The sequence below is a fragment of the Camponotus floridanus genome, unplaced genomic scaffold (assembly GCF_003227725.1).
Source record: "Camponotus floridanus strain SB8 unplaced genomic scaffold, Cflo_v7.5 scaffold109, whole genome shotgun sequence".
NCBI classification, from domain to species: Eukaryota; Metazoa; Arthropoda; class Insecta; order Hymenoptera; family Formicidae; genus Camponotus; species Camponotus floridanus.
In genome coordinates, this window is record NW_020229225.1 from 209659 (window position 1) to 225371 (window position 15713).

At 32.7% G+C, this 15713-nt stretch overlaps 2 protein-coding genes across 4 annotated transcripts in view; one reads left to right on the forward strand and one right to left on the reverse strand.

Annotated features, from left to right (window-relative positions):
* The window catches only part of LOC105252143 (zwei Ig domain protein zig-8), a 324369-nt gene that overhangs the window by 166059 nt on the left and 142597 nt on the right, over positions 1 to 15713 (forward strand). The window lies entirely within an intron of this gene.
* LOC105252142 lies at positions 6383 to 8168 on the reverse strand. Its single transcript, XM_011259408.3, has one exon. The coding sequence runs from the start codon at positions 8038 to 8040 to the stop codon at positions 6826 to 6828; it is 1215 nt and encodes a 404-aa protein (XP_011257710.1). The 5' UTR covers positions 8041 to 8168; the 3' UTR covers positions 6383 to 6825.

The window sequence follows — 15713 nt, forward strand, 5'->3', positions numbered from 1 at the left end:
TATTCGTCTTTAATTAGTGCAATACGTTGTGGCAAATCAATCGCATCTTCTACTTGTATTACTCTCCTGAGAGAGAGATTCGCGATATTTGTATAATTATTATATTTAAAACATTATATGTATTTGTTCATTATACAAGTAAATTATAAGACTTAAAAATTACACGGAATAATGTAGTATTATATTATTATTTTTAAAAACGACTTGAAGAAATTATTCCCAATGGGAATAAAATTTTATTATTATTAAAATATTTTTTCATCTTACGCGATATAAACAGAGATACATTTGGCAGATAATCTTGCATCCTACATTTTTAATTAAAGCCGACAATCTTCCTTTTAATATATTCTACTTTACAAAGATCAATAAAGTTCATCGTCAATTGACGTTTGTAAAGTATCGTAAATTAATTCCATGAATTTATACCATGATATTCATATCGTGGTATAAATTCATCGAACAACATTTACAACGTTGCTCTAGCTGCTTCAATTAAACAAAAAGTCCATTGATTATCGCGGCGCGAATCTGTGCGGAAGTTTGCGTACCCGGCTTAGGAGGGGTTCTCGGTGAGCTTAGCATTCGTCGTATGATAAAGTGGGTGACCGAGGAACTTTCTCGGTTATAGAGGAGAGGCCCACAGCCCCGTGTCCGAGTGCGGCCGCATCGCGAGACCTCGGAATAAATTGACCGACGTCGCCAATGGTGGTTGTTTATTTTCGAAATTAAATTGAATTGGCCCATAACTTGCCGGTCTATTAGCCCTGGGGACCGGGCTAGTTTGCTCGTAAATCTCCGGAGTATCGGACCGGTGGCACATACGCACACAGAGACGCGTATACGTGCGTATTTATGTGTGTGTGTGTGTGTGTCGCCGGCGGGATGGCGAGCGCGGGGGAGGCGCGGGTATTCGATTCGCTCCCGACAATGCGTCCGGAAGCTCCCAGGAAATACATGGGCGTGGTGCCGAGATAAATGTACTCTCGCATTTGCATACTTCTCGCCCGCACGGTTCCCATATCCTCCCGGACGGCGTTCGATCCTCCGTTCAGATCCTATCTACACCCGCCTTCTCCTGCCTCCTTAGCCTCCTGTCTCTTCTCTTCTCCCCCCTTCCCTTTCGCGCGTATCTTGTATCGTTCATATGATATCGAAATGTCGGGCCCAGTCGAAAGTAAAAATGGCAAACGTCCGCGGACAAATATGATGTCCAGAGTATCATATTTACGATATTATTATATATTTCGTCATTATTTATAGGGATTCGATTCAAGTGTCTCTTTGCGAGGCTCGCATCTTTTGAAGACATCGGGAGTGTTCTCGAGGAATTTGATGTCGATACAAATCGATCGCGAAAGAAGAAGCGCGCGAAAATGGATTGCATAGAAATCATAGCGCAATGTTTCGAATGATTGAAATAGTTCGAGAGACGATTAGATTGCCGTAGGTAGAGAGATATCTTTTCGCGAGACAAATGCGCGCGAATCGAACGGTAAACCAGCACGGTATTCCTGTGGGATAAACTCCTTTTGGGATGCTGGTGGCGTGGATTTATTCATCCTGTTCGATTACTCGCTTGATTATCGGAACAAATCGAGTAATTTCCGTCTTTCTCATGTAGATATATTTTGCCGCAAAATACTCGTACGTCAAACAATTTGTCAAAGAGTCCTAAATAATTATCTGTCTATTTATAATTATATATCTATTTATCTTATTTGTCAAGTTCAAGTGTTACTTGGATGGCGAAAGTGCTTCCGCATGCATCACGTATTTAATAAAGTTATATATATAAATGGAATCATTATGAAAATGTGTCTCTGGGATATTTGTGACTTATTAGTGAACACACGCAAATTAGATACTTATATCGTTTTGCGATATATATAAAAGCATATATATTTATTTATTAAATTTTCTTTTATATATATATTTAATTATTTATATTTATATTTATATTTATATTTATATTTTCGAATGTTTATCACAAAATGCATCAACGTTTTCAAAATATTTAATTTCTCTCGAAACCATTTTGCATCGATAAACTAATAAAATATCAATTTATATAAATATTTTAATTTAATTATTGAAATTGATATTCTGAAAAAAGGAAATGATTGGATAAAAATTCTTTTAATAGGATTATCTCGTATTGATACAGATACAGATATATTCTATCAAAAAGATAAACTGGGTATTAATTTTTCAGACGCAAGATTATATAAAAGTCATCAGAAGATATACATAAGAAGCATTCTCTTATAAAATAATCTAATCGATTAGAGACAAATAGATAGAGAATTGATTTTCAATTAATATTGATTTTTAATTAATTGATATAATTATCTCCCATTTTATTATTATTAATCTTTGCAATGAAAATGTCTCTCACTTAAAAGAGTAAGTAAATAATAAATTCAATAAGAAAAATGTATCAACATAAATTTTGCAATAAAAATGTCTCTCACTTAAAAGAGTAAGTAGATAATAAATTCAATAAGAAAAATGTATCAGCATAAATTTCTATCGAAAATTGAAAGGAGAATGTGAAGAGCTCACGTGAAGAATACGATTATATAATAATGTATCACTATTGCTATGATACTTTGCCAACTATTTACGATCGAGCCAATCGTTGAAGAATAGTAGTTTCTAATTTATTTCAAGGAGGTACTATAACAAAGGGAAGTGACAAACGACTGTTTACGGAAATCACTTTCTTCGGCATCGTTACAGTGTGGCAACGTTCTCGAGCTACACCGATAGAAGACTATCAAGAAAGTCGGAGGAGGCTCCGCTCGAACTCGTAACTGCAGTTCGATTAAAGTGTTCCCGCACCCATCGTACCTCGTTCCGGCTTGCGCTTGTCACCCCTTACCTCGATTCTCTCTAACCCCTTTGCCGTTTCTCCTCGTGTTTTTCTGCCTTGCTCATCTTCTCTCTTTCGCTTTCTCCTCCCTTTCTCTGTCTCTCTCTCTCTCTCCCCCTCTATCTCTATCTTTCATCGCGGTATACATACATACTTGCCTATGTTCTCCGATATCGCAACTACCCAGTAAGTTCAACACCAATTGTTAAACTCGCTCCAGCCCTCGAAAAGTTTCGCTCTAAGCGATGTGTACGGTGTCGCATTCTTTGCTCTTAACGATCAAACTTATCCCAGGCGACGCTTCGACAACTATGCGAAAGAGAAAGAGAGAGGGAGAGAGAGAGAGAGAGAGAGAGAGAGAGAAGAGCAAGAGAGAGCTTATATTGGCGATTGTCGGGTTCTCGAACTGTTGTAACGGCGTTGTTCGTTTCAAGCGAACAACGAAAACATTTCCAGCAGTTAAAATATCGAGAGATAATTAGTCACATGGATATCTATTTTGATTCCGTCATTAATTATTTTATCGATCGATTGTACAATTTATTTACTAATATATTTATACAACTAGAATAATATATTTATGCAACTAATATATTTATGTCTATTGCGATGAAAGAATTTCACTAAAAATAATATTTCTAAAATATAAAAATGTTCGATAACAGTTTTTTTACTTATATTCACTATTTATCTCATATATATATATATATATATATATATATATATATATATGTCCCAGTTATCTTTCGTCATTTTTCAAGACAGATTCAAGGGATCATCTAAAGACGATTTTTCCTCAACGAAAACGTCGAGGCACTAATAATTTTCGAATTATAAGTGATTGAAAATAAGGGGTTTTTCATAAACTCAACTTTATAGAAATAAAATATTAACAAAACCACATTCTTTGTTTAATTTTAAATAGAGTTTACTTTAGTTGAGTTTTAATTTAAGACTTAATTGCAAAGATATATGATGACAAAAATCGGGTACATGCAAAAAATGATGGCCTTCATTGATATTTTCGCTGAGGAAAAATCGTCTTCAAATGATCTCAGGAATCTTTGAAAGATGACGGAAGAATAGACGGAAAATACCTGGGACACCTTGTACATATATATATATATATATATATATATATATATATATATATGTATATATATAACAGCTTTACAATTCTTTTATTTAATAATTACTTTTTCAGGTAACAGCTGATTGATATTTCTTTGAAATAAACAAAGTAACATTTCTGTGTTACGCAACTGTAATGAGTTAGGAATATCATTCTAATAATTACGTAACGTAAAATACACGGCGTTGTATATGTACGACAGCTCTTTTAGGTACAATGTCATATCGTTCTCTGTAGCAGCAATCATAAAAGATTAGATCATCGCTTTTAATCTTTATAACCAATTTGAGCGGTAGCCTTGCTTCATAAACGTATGCTCTTATGAAACGAATACAAAAATAGAATTTTGTCACATTACGTGCCTACGTCAGCAGTCTAATAAATAGCTTTTACAGTTTATAAATGTCAAAAAGTGCAACGCATTAAAAGTATAAATTTAAAATCGAGATAAAACTTTGTCACACATATTAATCTTATATTTAAATTACTTGCTTAGATAATTATTTAAATTTCATTTCTAGATGAATTTTAATGAATAAAAGATAAACTATAAAATGATGCTTTATATTGATATGATTGATTAAGAAGATTTTTACGAATTCAACATATAAATTATGTATTTATTATTCACATTTTTCATAGTTTTTCATAGATGTACATTAGTTTCCTCGAAACACATCTCCGATATATTGCAGTTTTATTGCGCAATAACAGTATACATGATTCATCAAATTTCGCATCTCCAATCACACTCGTGGAATTTTTTTCCTCGTAATAAAAATATTGTACAGCTACAATTGTAGAAATATCATGATAAACGTAATAACGTTTATAAAGAGAATTTTTTCTTCAGAAACGAATTTTTCTCTATTACGTACACTCATATATATCTATATATTTTAATTCTAACAACAAATATTTTTTTAATTTAAATAGTACAGAAATGGAGGCTAATAATATTATGAATAAATTTACGTTATCAAACTTGATATTTTATTTCTCTATCTTGCGCGTGCTTAATACTTTTTATATATTAAGGAAATACTTTTTTCTAAAGGAAACTTCGACTGTATGTGTGAATCTGGGACGCGGCATAAGTGAACTTGGTGATAAACGCCGCTGCTAGCTTGGAAAGATATATGGAAATGACAAAGTTATTCTTTGGTGGCTACGCGTTTCTTTATTTGAAAAGTAAATCCGGATTTGTGTAAAAACGAAAGAATAATTTCATCAATGTGTGAGCATCTCTGCAATACTATACTTATTTTTATATAATACGCATGTATATATCTCTTTCTTTATCTTATATATATAAGTGGATTTTAGTTTTAATCTCATATCCATATTGTTTTCGCGATATTTGCACAGTTGTTTTGCACAATTGTTTTGCACAATTGTTTTGCAAACCATATCAGATAATTTTCAATCGATTCATTTTATCTACCTGATAAAAATTACGTTCAAGTACGTAGGAGTAATTATTTGAAATTTTTCGATCTAATGAAATTAATTGATAATAAAATCTATAAAATTGATAATAAAATCTATAAAATCTATAAATATTTTTTTTATAATTGTGACTCGAAAATTATTTCTTCATCTAAATTATTATTTGTCTAAATTATGCCGTATTAAGATCTATTTACACATATCCGTGACGTATCAGTGTCGTATCCGTTCAGTTCCGTGATTTTTCGTCAGTATCAATGATAAATGTCGTTCCTTTGTTTTTAGATGGACGTGTTTACACATGTCCGACGCAGTATCGTATTCAGATCGTTTAATTTCAGTTCAGTGTTCGCATAGTAATATTGTGTTTATTGCAAACGATATTTTTGCTTTTTCACGGATACATTACGACGGTCAGTAAATTTATTTATAGAGTATTTGATGCCAAGCAGATCACTTGGATCAAATCGTGGATTTAGATGAAAGTGAAATATTATATTGTGTAATTTTACGATAAAATTTTTACAGTAAAATTATGCTTAATATAATATTTTATTTGCATTCAAATCCACATCTTGATTTAAAAAAAGTAATTTACTTGACATGGAAACATCTTTATAAGCTTATACCTATATTTATATAGACATTTTTAGGCTTGTAAAAATGAATGATGAACAACTTATTGAATTAGTGCGTCAATATCCCGTGCTATACGGTTTATCGCATCCTAAATATAAAAAACTGAGCCATCTTGAAAATCACTGAGTTCAAACTATACGGATGTATGTGAATAATCATCACTGATATATTACGGATGTTACTGACTCGACACTGATACGGCACTCATACGTCACGGATATGTATAAATAGACCTTTAACAGTCTATATCTGCTTGTAATTTATAATCCTTTTATATTTGCGTTGTGTACATTGAAAAAATCTAGTTACATTAATTAGAAATCTGATAGATTCAACCAGTATGTTTGTTGGAAAATGGACGAATCAGAATTTCTTTACAAATTACTGAGTAATAATACTAAACTGTGTAATAATACTAAACAAAAAAATGGCATCATTTTGTCCATGTTTAGTTAATATAACAAGAAATTTTATAGATCCAACTAGAAAATACTAATCAAATCCTTGTAGTCAATTCTATTAAATGTTCTAGTTATAAAAAATCGAGTCTTATCGTGATAATTAGAAATTCTGCTTGGTTTAACCAAAATGCCTTCTATCAGATACGTTTTGTTGACAATCAAACAATTTTTCTCAGTGTGTGTTCCTGACACGCAATTGCTTATTTAAAAATCTTTCGCATTTATCACAATCATTAATTAATATAGATGTATAATTAGAAAACAAACAATCATAGGATATGTTTCAAACAACCCAAATCTTTTAATTGCAGCAACATATCAGCTAATATTTTGGATACTTTTTCTCCACCGGATTGCTTGTTTTGTATTAGATAGTCCATTTGAGACATCTCCCCTGTTATCACTTTATCAAACATTGCTTTGCTATCACATCCCATCAATGTTGTTAAAAAGAAGGACGCGATAATGAAACCAAAGAGAGCGCCTCTTTTGAAATCATCCAGGAAAGCATCATACGAATATTTGTCCATGTTTTGTACGCCAGCGTCCAGCAAATATTTTTTTAGTGTGTCGTGATAGGCTCGTATGATGTCGAAAAAATTATCCTTTCTAATTTCATTCGAGCAAGAGAGATAGAGAAAAGTGGAAAGATCAACGACCGGAGTCGAATATCTCGTAAGCGCGAAGTCGATTAGCATCGGCCGTAGCTGTCCATCATCTTCCGTCTTAAAAAGAATATTGTTTAATGTAAAATCGCCGTGACACAATACGGCTAAAGGTTCCTTTGGCTCCGCCGTTTTGACCATCACTGTGTCGTACGCTTTAGAAAGAAAGGCATCCATTTTGTCGCAAAAAATCGTATCGTATCCTTGTTCACGGAGATATTCCACTGCCCGGTTCGCGGCAAAGTTTATGTACAACTTTTCCGACTCGTTCCATTGCGTGCTATATCTATTTTCTTGAAGCTGCTGTACGATGTCGAAGAACTTGTCGCTCTGCTGCTCCTTCATGATGTAACCTTTGGCGTGGAACCATCCTATCTCGCGTATCGCCGCTAAAATATATTCCAAAGGAACGTCGTACGTGGACGGAGGAGGACAGTATCCCCGTTTGATAATATTTTCTAACGCGATCACCGAATCGGTGGGCGGTTTCTCATCGGTGTAGAAGCATCTGGGAAAGTTCTCGTCGGGTTTGAAGTAGTTCCGATAGAACAAAATCTCGTTGTGGAACTGAGAATCGAGGTAACACATTTCCCTCATTAATTCTGCCTGTATAGGTCTCTTTAGTACCAAGGATAGTTCCTCATTCTGTCCTTCATTCTTGTTTTTAAATTTCACGCATACGTAATACATCGTGGACATGATAAAATCGCTAGGTTTGGATACTTCGTATCGAGCTTCCTCGACGTTCGACCCAAGATTCTCGATAACTTTTGGCATCACTTCTTTGATCCAGCTTTGAAAATCTTCCTCACCAGACATTTTGTCTCTACACTTTCTATCGTTCTAGATTATAAATACAAATATACGATACTGGTTAGCGCGAGTTTATCGTAATTGACTACTGAATGGAGACTGTGGTTCTGACGGTAGTAACATTCTCCAGGCAGAATGCCATGCCATCTTCCGTTATAAAGATGTACGAATACGAAAAGAGTAGGAGATTTGCATCGCGATGATGCTACGTCATTTGTCAACACGATATGCAATGCACGGAAATACCTGTTTGCTATTGACTGATGACCGTGTATCTAGGACATTGGAATTGATCAATTATCAAATACATATTACAGAACAGGAAAAAATCAATTACAGCATGAAAAACATCGATATTATAATGTTGAATAAAATCATTCATCGATCGATTAGGAATATTATACTTTTATATTTTATACTTTTAGAAAGGAAATACATGATTTCTCAAGAATTCGGAGTAATTTTGTCTTCCTTTTATGATAACAAATTAATGCGCGAGTATTTCTATATGAAATTAACAATTAAATTATGTAATATGCATTGGATATTTTACTCATCGACATACAATTTGCGAAGAATGAGACAATTAAAATAATTGTATTATAATGCAATTAAACTTTGTTATAAGAGAATGATTTATAATTACTTAATTATATATAATATAAATAATTGTTATTATAAATAACGAAAATAATAATTAAGAATATGTTATAAAATAATACTGGGAATTTAGACACACACATGTACGCAAGACGCGTATGCACATATATATATATATATATATATATATATATATATATATATATATATACATATAAACATATCAATCAACGATTAAATATGAAATAAAGTTGGCACTTATCTTTGTAAAATTCGTTAAATCATTCTGTTAAGAACTGATTTCATATATCATGATATATTTTGTAATAGCGTTTTCTAATCTTATCTAGATCGTTATCCTGATATGACGTATTATTACTCATTATTACGTGCAGTTACGAAAATAAATTTTACAAATTATAAAAAATATATTCAAGCAATAATGCACGGTCAAATTATTATTTAATTGCAAGAAGCATTACTGCCCCTGTTTCAATAAATCAGATTACGTGTATTATATCAAATTGCTTTTCTTTGTTTTTGAGTGAATTTAGAAAAGTCGTAGAGTACTTGAAAATGAAAAGATCTTTTTTTATGTATTCTTTATTCCGAGTTCATTTCTTTAGCCGCTCTCCCGTTTTTGGCGTTCGTATAAGTGTAAAAAGAAATGGGGTCACGAAAGATGCTTTCGAGAACAATACCATCAGACACGGTCATCCAAAGAAAACTGGAAGAAAGTGGATGAAATATTGAATCGTGTGAAAACTAACAAACGACTAAGGAAACTGAGTGACTCAATCTAAATGGAGGACTAGATAGGTTTTTTGATTTTTAACTTGAGATTAAATGTAATGAAAACGAGAATTTTAACTACTGTCTTAACGTCTAAAGAATAGTCTAAAGAAATTTTTGAAGATTTATTCTTTTACACATCGACCAAGAATTTTGGAAAATTTATTTTTAATTTTTGTCATATATTTTTTAACTTATTACATTAAAAGGTTTAATATTTACTTGTTTATTATTTTCTATTTATATAATTTATTTATTCATTATACAGTAATACTATTACATTAGCGATAGAACATTGAAAACATATTAATATATTATCAATGTTATCGCAAACAACAATTATAAGGTGATAAGTAAGGAATGCCAGAAATGATCAAAATTATTTCGTCAATATTTTATAGTTATTATCATAAGTTTTAATTGATATGGATTATTATATATTTTTATATTTTTTAAATTTATATATATCCGAATAAATATTCAAAAATCAAACAGGCTTCCCTATAATCATTCAACAAAGCAGGCCTTTTTAATATGACAGAAAGTTCCTCGCTTTGTTCCTTCACTTTGCTTGTACACCTTATATGTGTAATACAGATCGGATATAAAAAGCTTATTGCTCTTGGATTCGTACCGTTCTTCGTTCATATTTGATCCGATATTCTCGATAATCTGCGAAATGACCTTTTCCATCCATCGTTGAAAATTCTCGTCGTAGAACACTTTATATGCTTTGTAACGTGTGACTATCTGTCGCTTTTTAAATGTAGTCTTTAAACATATAGATACTAACAACTTTTATATAACAATCATAACAATCGTAACAATCTTATCAGATAACGCACAAAAAACATGAACGCACATAGTAAAAAGATCGTATATTAAAAATATTTCATGATTAAATATGTTGTTTTTGAGTTTATTATTTTTAATATTACCTCACATACATGTTTATTGTTTTTAGTATTACCTCCTATAATTATGTAAAAAATTGTATAAAAATTTCTTAATTTTATATTTTTAATTTTATCACGCTGTTTAATACACTTGAGAAAAATTAGTTATTATGTAATGTAATTAAAATTTAATACGTTATGTATGTGTGTATTGTTTTGATTTCATATAATATGATTTTTAAAAGATTTCCTCTTTTAATCACACACATTTATAATCTAAAAATTATTATGTACTTGGATTTTTCACTAAAAAAGAAATTATCTTCATCTTGATTAAAGAATCTACTCATAAATTTATATCTTTTTTCATTATTTTTTAAAATTGTTACAGATATATATATATATATATATATATATATATATATATATAATCCAAAGATATTAAAAACATGAAAAATATATTTTTAAATCTATTTTATCTTTTTAATCATTGTTTTCGTTTGTTAAATATTTATCGATTAAAAGAATATACATGTTAGTATCATTCACATATTCTGTTTTAAATAATTTGTAAATAATATTAGATTACTCACGCGGTATTTTATATATCTGGATCATTTACGCTTAATTGCACAACTAAAAAGCCGAAAGGTAAACAATCGAAGGGAGCATTTTCGAATGCGAATTGCGTGCACAAAAATTCTTGGGTGCCATTGTTTTGATAATGCATGCAAATAGCAAATCCATTTACATGCTACGGTACTACTATAGTAAAATACCCACAATGAGGGAGTCACGTAATCGAATCAAACTCTATCTAGGTCAAATAAGTGTTACATAAAGTCGATATACAAAGATACGCGTGGTAAACGCGTGAATAAAGGTGTGAAAGACGCACATATGTACATCTAGCATAAGATATTTTTATATCAGAGAAACATGAGTAACTTTCCGTTAATCTAATGTCTAGTGCATCAGAAATGTGTGCCTATATAGTATATTAAATATTATTCATATATGCACGCAATACACACATCATACACACATACACACAAATGAGCTTTTTACAAAACATCATTACTATGAAAAATAATAATAATTATTGTATCTAAATTTTTTATACTAAATAATTTTGTAATTTTAAAATAATTTAAAGTTAGACTATCTCTAATGTAAATGTGTGTAAGGAAAATTATACTCTATACAATGTAATGTGCCATTTTAATTGTCTTTTATAACAAGTGTTTACCTTCGATCACAGGAAAAGAAGGTTTTATGCACACGGCGGAACGAATGAAATTTCTAGACTCGGAAGAAGTTGACGTTTTTCCGGTCAGGTAAAGTGCGTCTCGAGTGTTGAGGATGCGGCTATCGGATGGAAATGGCATTCGCATTTTCCGCTTGGAAAGGAATATTCCATGTGCTTCTTCCGAAAGAGAAATTTAAAAAGTAATTACTATTGACGTTTTTAAGTAACTTCTTGATTAAATATTTAATGTTGGTTATTTGAATACTGATATTTTTCCACAAAAATTTATAAAATGTGTGCGAGATCGATAAAAAAATTACAAAATAATTTAATTTGCATTTCGTATGGAACTCTTTAATTAATCCACAATTAATAGCATAAATAACGCTAGTTATATAGAATGGATATTTTATTTAGCACTGAGAATATATAAAGGCTACTTTTAAATCAAATTCTAATTAATTTAGTCGATGATTAATTTAATTGAAGTAGAATTGCCTGCAATGTTATTTTTAATTACGTAATTCATACGTTGTAAATCTAATCTTTCTTTCCTTGTATCAAAGATATATGTAATAATTTTATTTGTAAACAAAATACTACAAATATTATTGAATAAATTTGATATGATTTGATAAATTGCCAATTAAGGTAATAAAAATTTAAATGTAACATGTTTGCACTATTTCACTTGAATTTATAACTGGTATTATAGCGAGTACATATAAAAATTTAAACATTCTAAATTGTTGCGATAATTAACATCATTTTATTAATGAATAAACTTATCAATGTTTGTAATTTGACACGGGAAAATAAAGATAAAATTAGAAACGACGAATTTTATACCTATATAATTAGAAATTTAGCTGCGCAGGAAAGTTTTTGGGATTTAAATTAATTGCCGATTAAGATAATGGAGTTTTGTCGAATCCCTAAATGCTTAACAATGTAAGCGCAAAGCGAGGTAGAAATGCTTCGAGCGTGATCATGCGATGACGATGTGCGGCTTTTGAATCTACGCGGCGAGGCGTATCAAAATTTTCTCTCGATAATGCATTTTTGGCCGGAAATTTATTGCGCCGGGCGTTAAAAGCGCATTAAAGCCTCACGTCCCGAAAACGCTTCGTGCCCTCGAAAGCTGCGAGGTCCATTCCAAACCGACGATCAAGCTCGGTACATTCCCGCACGGCTGACGTGAGTGTTAGGCACCGCTCGGATGACGGGAAAACGTCTCTCGCGATTTTCCCAGGTAAAGGGACTTTGCATAATCGCCGGTGACGTTGCATTTAAGTGGCTTGCACGGTAAACGGCGAGGGAGGCGACTCGAGCCATGGCTATCTAAATAGCGCATTGCGCGATGGTTTTAACGAGAAGGAACTTTGGACCGGTGCTGGTGGAAACTTTCAGCGTTACGTAGCTCTTTTTAAATTTTAATACCAGCGCCGGCTGGTTATCTACCGTCCTCGTATGTGAATTTCGTACAATTCATAAATACTGCTTCCGCGAAAGATTTATAAACGAAAAATTCTACGCTTCCTCCATTCTTGCTTCCGCTAAAGCGCACTAGTGTCTATTGCGACATTAATAATCAGTTTAAAGTTTTTGATTTATGGTGAATTAAAGTATACGGTTGTTTTCACTTTTAACTGCTAGACATTTATTTTCGCACGTTTTTTGTAACGTAGAGTATCTATGATAACGTTCGTCTCGGTTACTAGTAACTCGTTACTGATATGTCGACTATTAGTCGACAATGTCTAATACGAGTTCTTACATATCAATTAAACGACTTAAATTGTGTTAAGTTTATCTACCGTTCTCGTATGTGAATTTCACAATTCATAAATACTGCTTCCGCGAAAGATTTATAAACGAAAAATTCTACGCTTCCTCTATTCTTGCTTCCGCTGAAGCGCACTAGTGTCTATTGCGATATTAATAATCAGTTTAAAGTTTTTGATTTATGGTGAATTAAACGGTTGTTTTCATTGCTAACTGCTAGACATTTATTTTCGCACGTTTTTTGTAATGTAGAGTATCTACGATAACATTAGTCGCGGTTATCAGTAACTCGTTACTGATATGTCGACTATTAGTCGACAATTTCTACGAGTCTTTATATATCAATTAAAAGGCTTAAATTGGCTCAAGTCTATCTATCGTTCTCGTATGTGAATTTCGTACAATTCACAAATACTGCTCTGTGAAAAATTTATAAACGAAAAATTCTACGCTTCCTCCATTCTTGCTTCCGCTGAAGCGCACTAATGTCTATTGCGATATTAATAATTAGTTTAAAGTTTTTGATTTATGATGAATTAAAGTATACGGTTGTTTTCATTTCTGACTGATAGACATTTATTTTCACACGTTTTTTGTAACGTAGAGTATCTACGATAACGTTAATCGCGGTTATCAGTAACTCGTTACTGATATGTCGACTATTAGTCGACAATGTCTAATACGAGTTCTTACATATCAATTAACCGACTTAAATTGTGTTAAGTTTATCTACCGTTCTCGTATGTGAATTTCACAATTCATAAATACTGCTTCCGTGAAAGATTTATAAACGAAAAATTCTACGCTTCCTCCATTCTTGCTTCCGCTGAAGCACACTAGTGTCTATTGCGATATTAATAATCAGGTTAAAGTTTTTGATTTATGATGAATTAAAGTCTACGGTTGTTTTCATTTCTAACTGCTAGACATTTATTTTCGCACATTTTTTTTTAACGTAGAGTCTATGATAACGTTCGTTTCGGTTACTAGTAACTCGTTAATGATATGTCGACTATTAGTCGACAATTTCTACGAGTCCTTATATATCAATTAAACGATTTAAATTGGCTCAAGTTTATCTACCGTCCTCGTATGTGAATTTTGTACAATTCATAAATACTACTTCTGTGAAAGATTTATAAACGAAAAATTTTATGCTTCCTCTACTCTTTTCTCCCGCTGAAGCGCACTAGTGTCTATTGCGATATTAATAATCAGTTTAAAGTTTTTGATTTATGATGAATTAAAGTCTACGGTTGTTTTCATTTCTAACTGCTAGACATTTATTTTCGCACGTTTTTTGTCGTTCGTCTCAGTTATCAACATCTACTGATATATCGACTATTAGACAATTACTATTTCTATGAATCCTTATATATCAATTAAATGACTTAAATTGGCTCAATTTATTTGCATGTATACGCATAAGAAGTCTCGCGATAAATAGACCGGTTGTTATAAATAAAATTATCTCATCTGCGGTGTACTGAAATAAAAGAAATTTATATAGATGAACACCGTAAAGTGAATTCGTTACGTCACGCGTTTAATATCCTTTGATAAAATTTCAACGTCTTTCGCTAAACGACGACAATTCATCGCGCGAGCTATTCAGAGAGTTGGAACCCGTCATCTCTCGACGGAATATATAATTACGGGGAGTTGGTTACGAGAGAGAAAGAGAGGCGCGATATTGCCGCGTTCTTTTCCCAGGGCGCACAATTCCCTGTCGAAAATTCCGCAAAACATAACAATGACTGGCGTTAAGGAGAAGACTGCCGGCTATGCGGGACGAATCGAGTCAGATTAAATTTCCATTGCAAATTTCATTCAACCGACTGCCTCGTATCTCATTCGCGCTCTTTCTCCCTCTCTCTCGCTCTCTCTCTTTCTCGGCTGCCGTCTTTCTTGAGCGCTTCCTCGCTCTCGACGACGCGACGACGACTCAACGCAACGTCGTCTCTCGACAAGATGAACGAGGCGGCCTGGTATTTACGCGAGGAACGATGAAACGTTTGCGGGATAAGCGTCGAGTCGCTGACATGTATATCCAAGCGTCGTTATCCGTTTTCTTTGTTGAAGAGATTATCGTCCCGCATGAGACTGTCGCGATCTATCCAGAGATGGATAATCGTGCCGAAGCTGCACCGCAATCGAGCTTTTTAGCGTCTACGAGTCAACTGTAATTGGAGCAACTAAGATGCGTTTTGATGAAGAACGGAGTATCTTAGCATGCGATTGCAGCTTCGAGGGAAGTAGCCTTCTCGAGGCGAGTATCTGATGCAGTGTCATGCTTCTTGCTCCGATGGTGATGTTCATCGGTGTGACTTGTGACGGCGACGGATAACGATAACGAG

Bases quoted from the DNA above. Each gene is read 5' to 3' on its own strand.
- LOC105252142 (XM_011259408.3), bottom strand. From the start codon at position 8,040: ATGTCTGGTGAGGAAGATTTTCAAAGCTGGATCAAAGAAGTGATGCCA.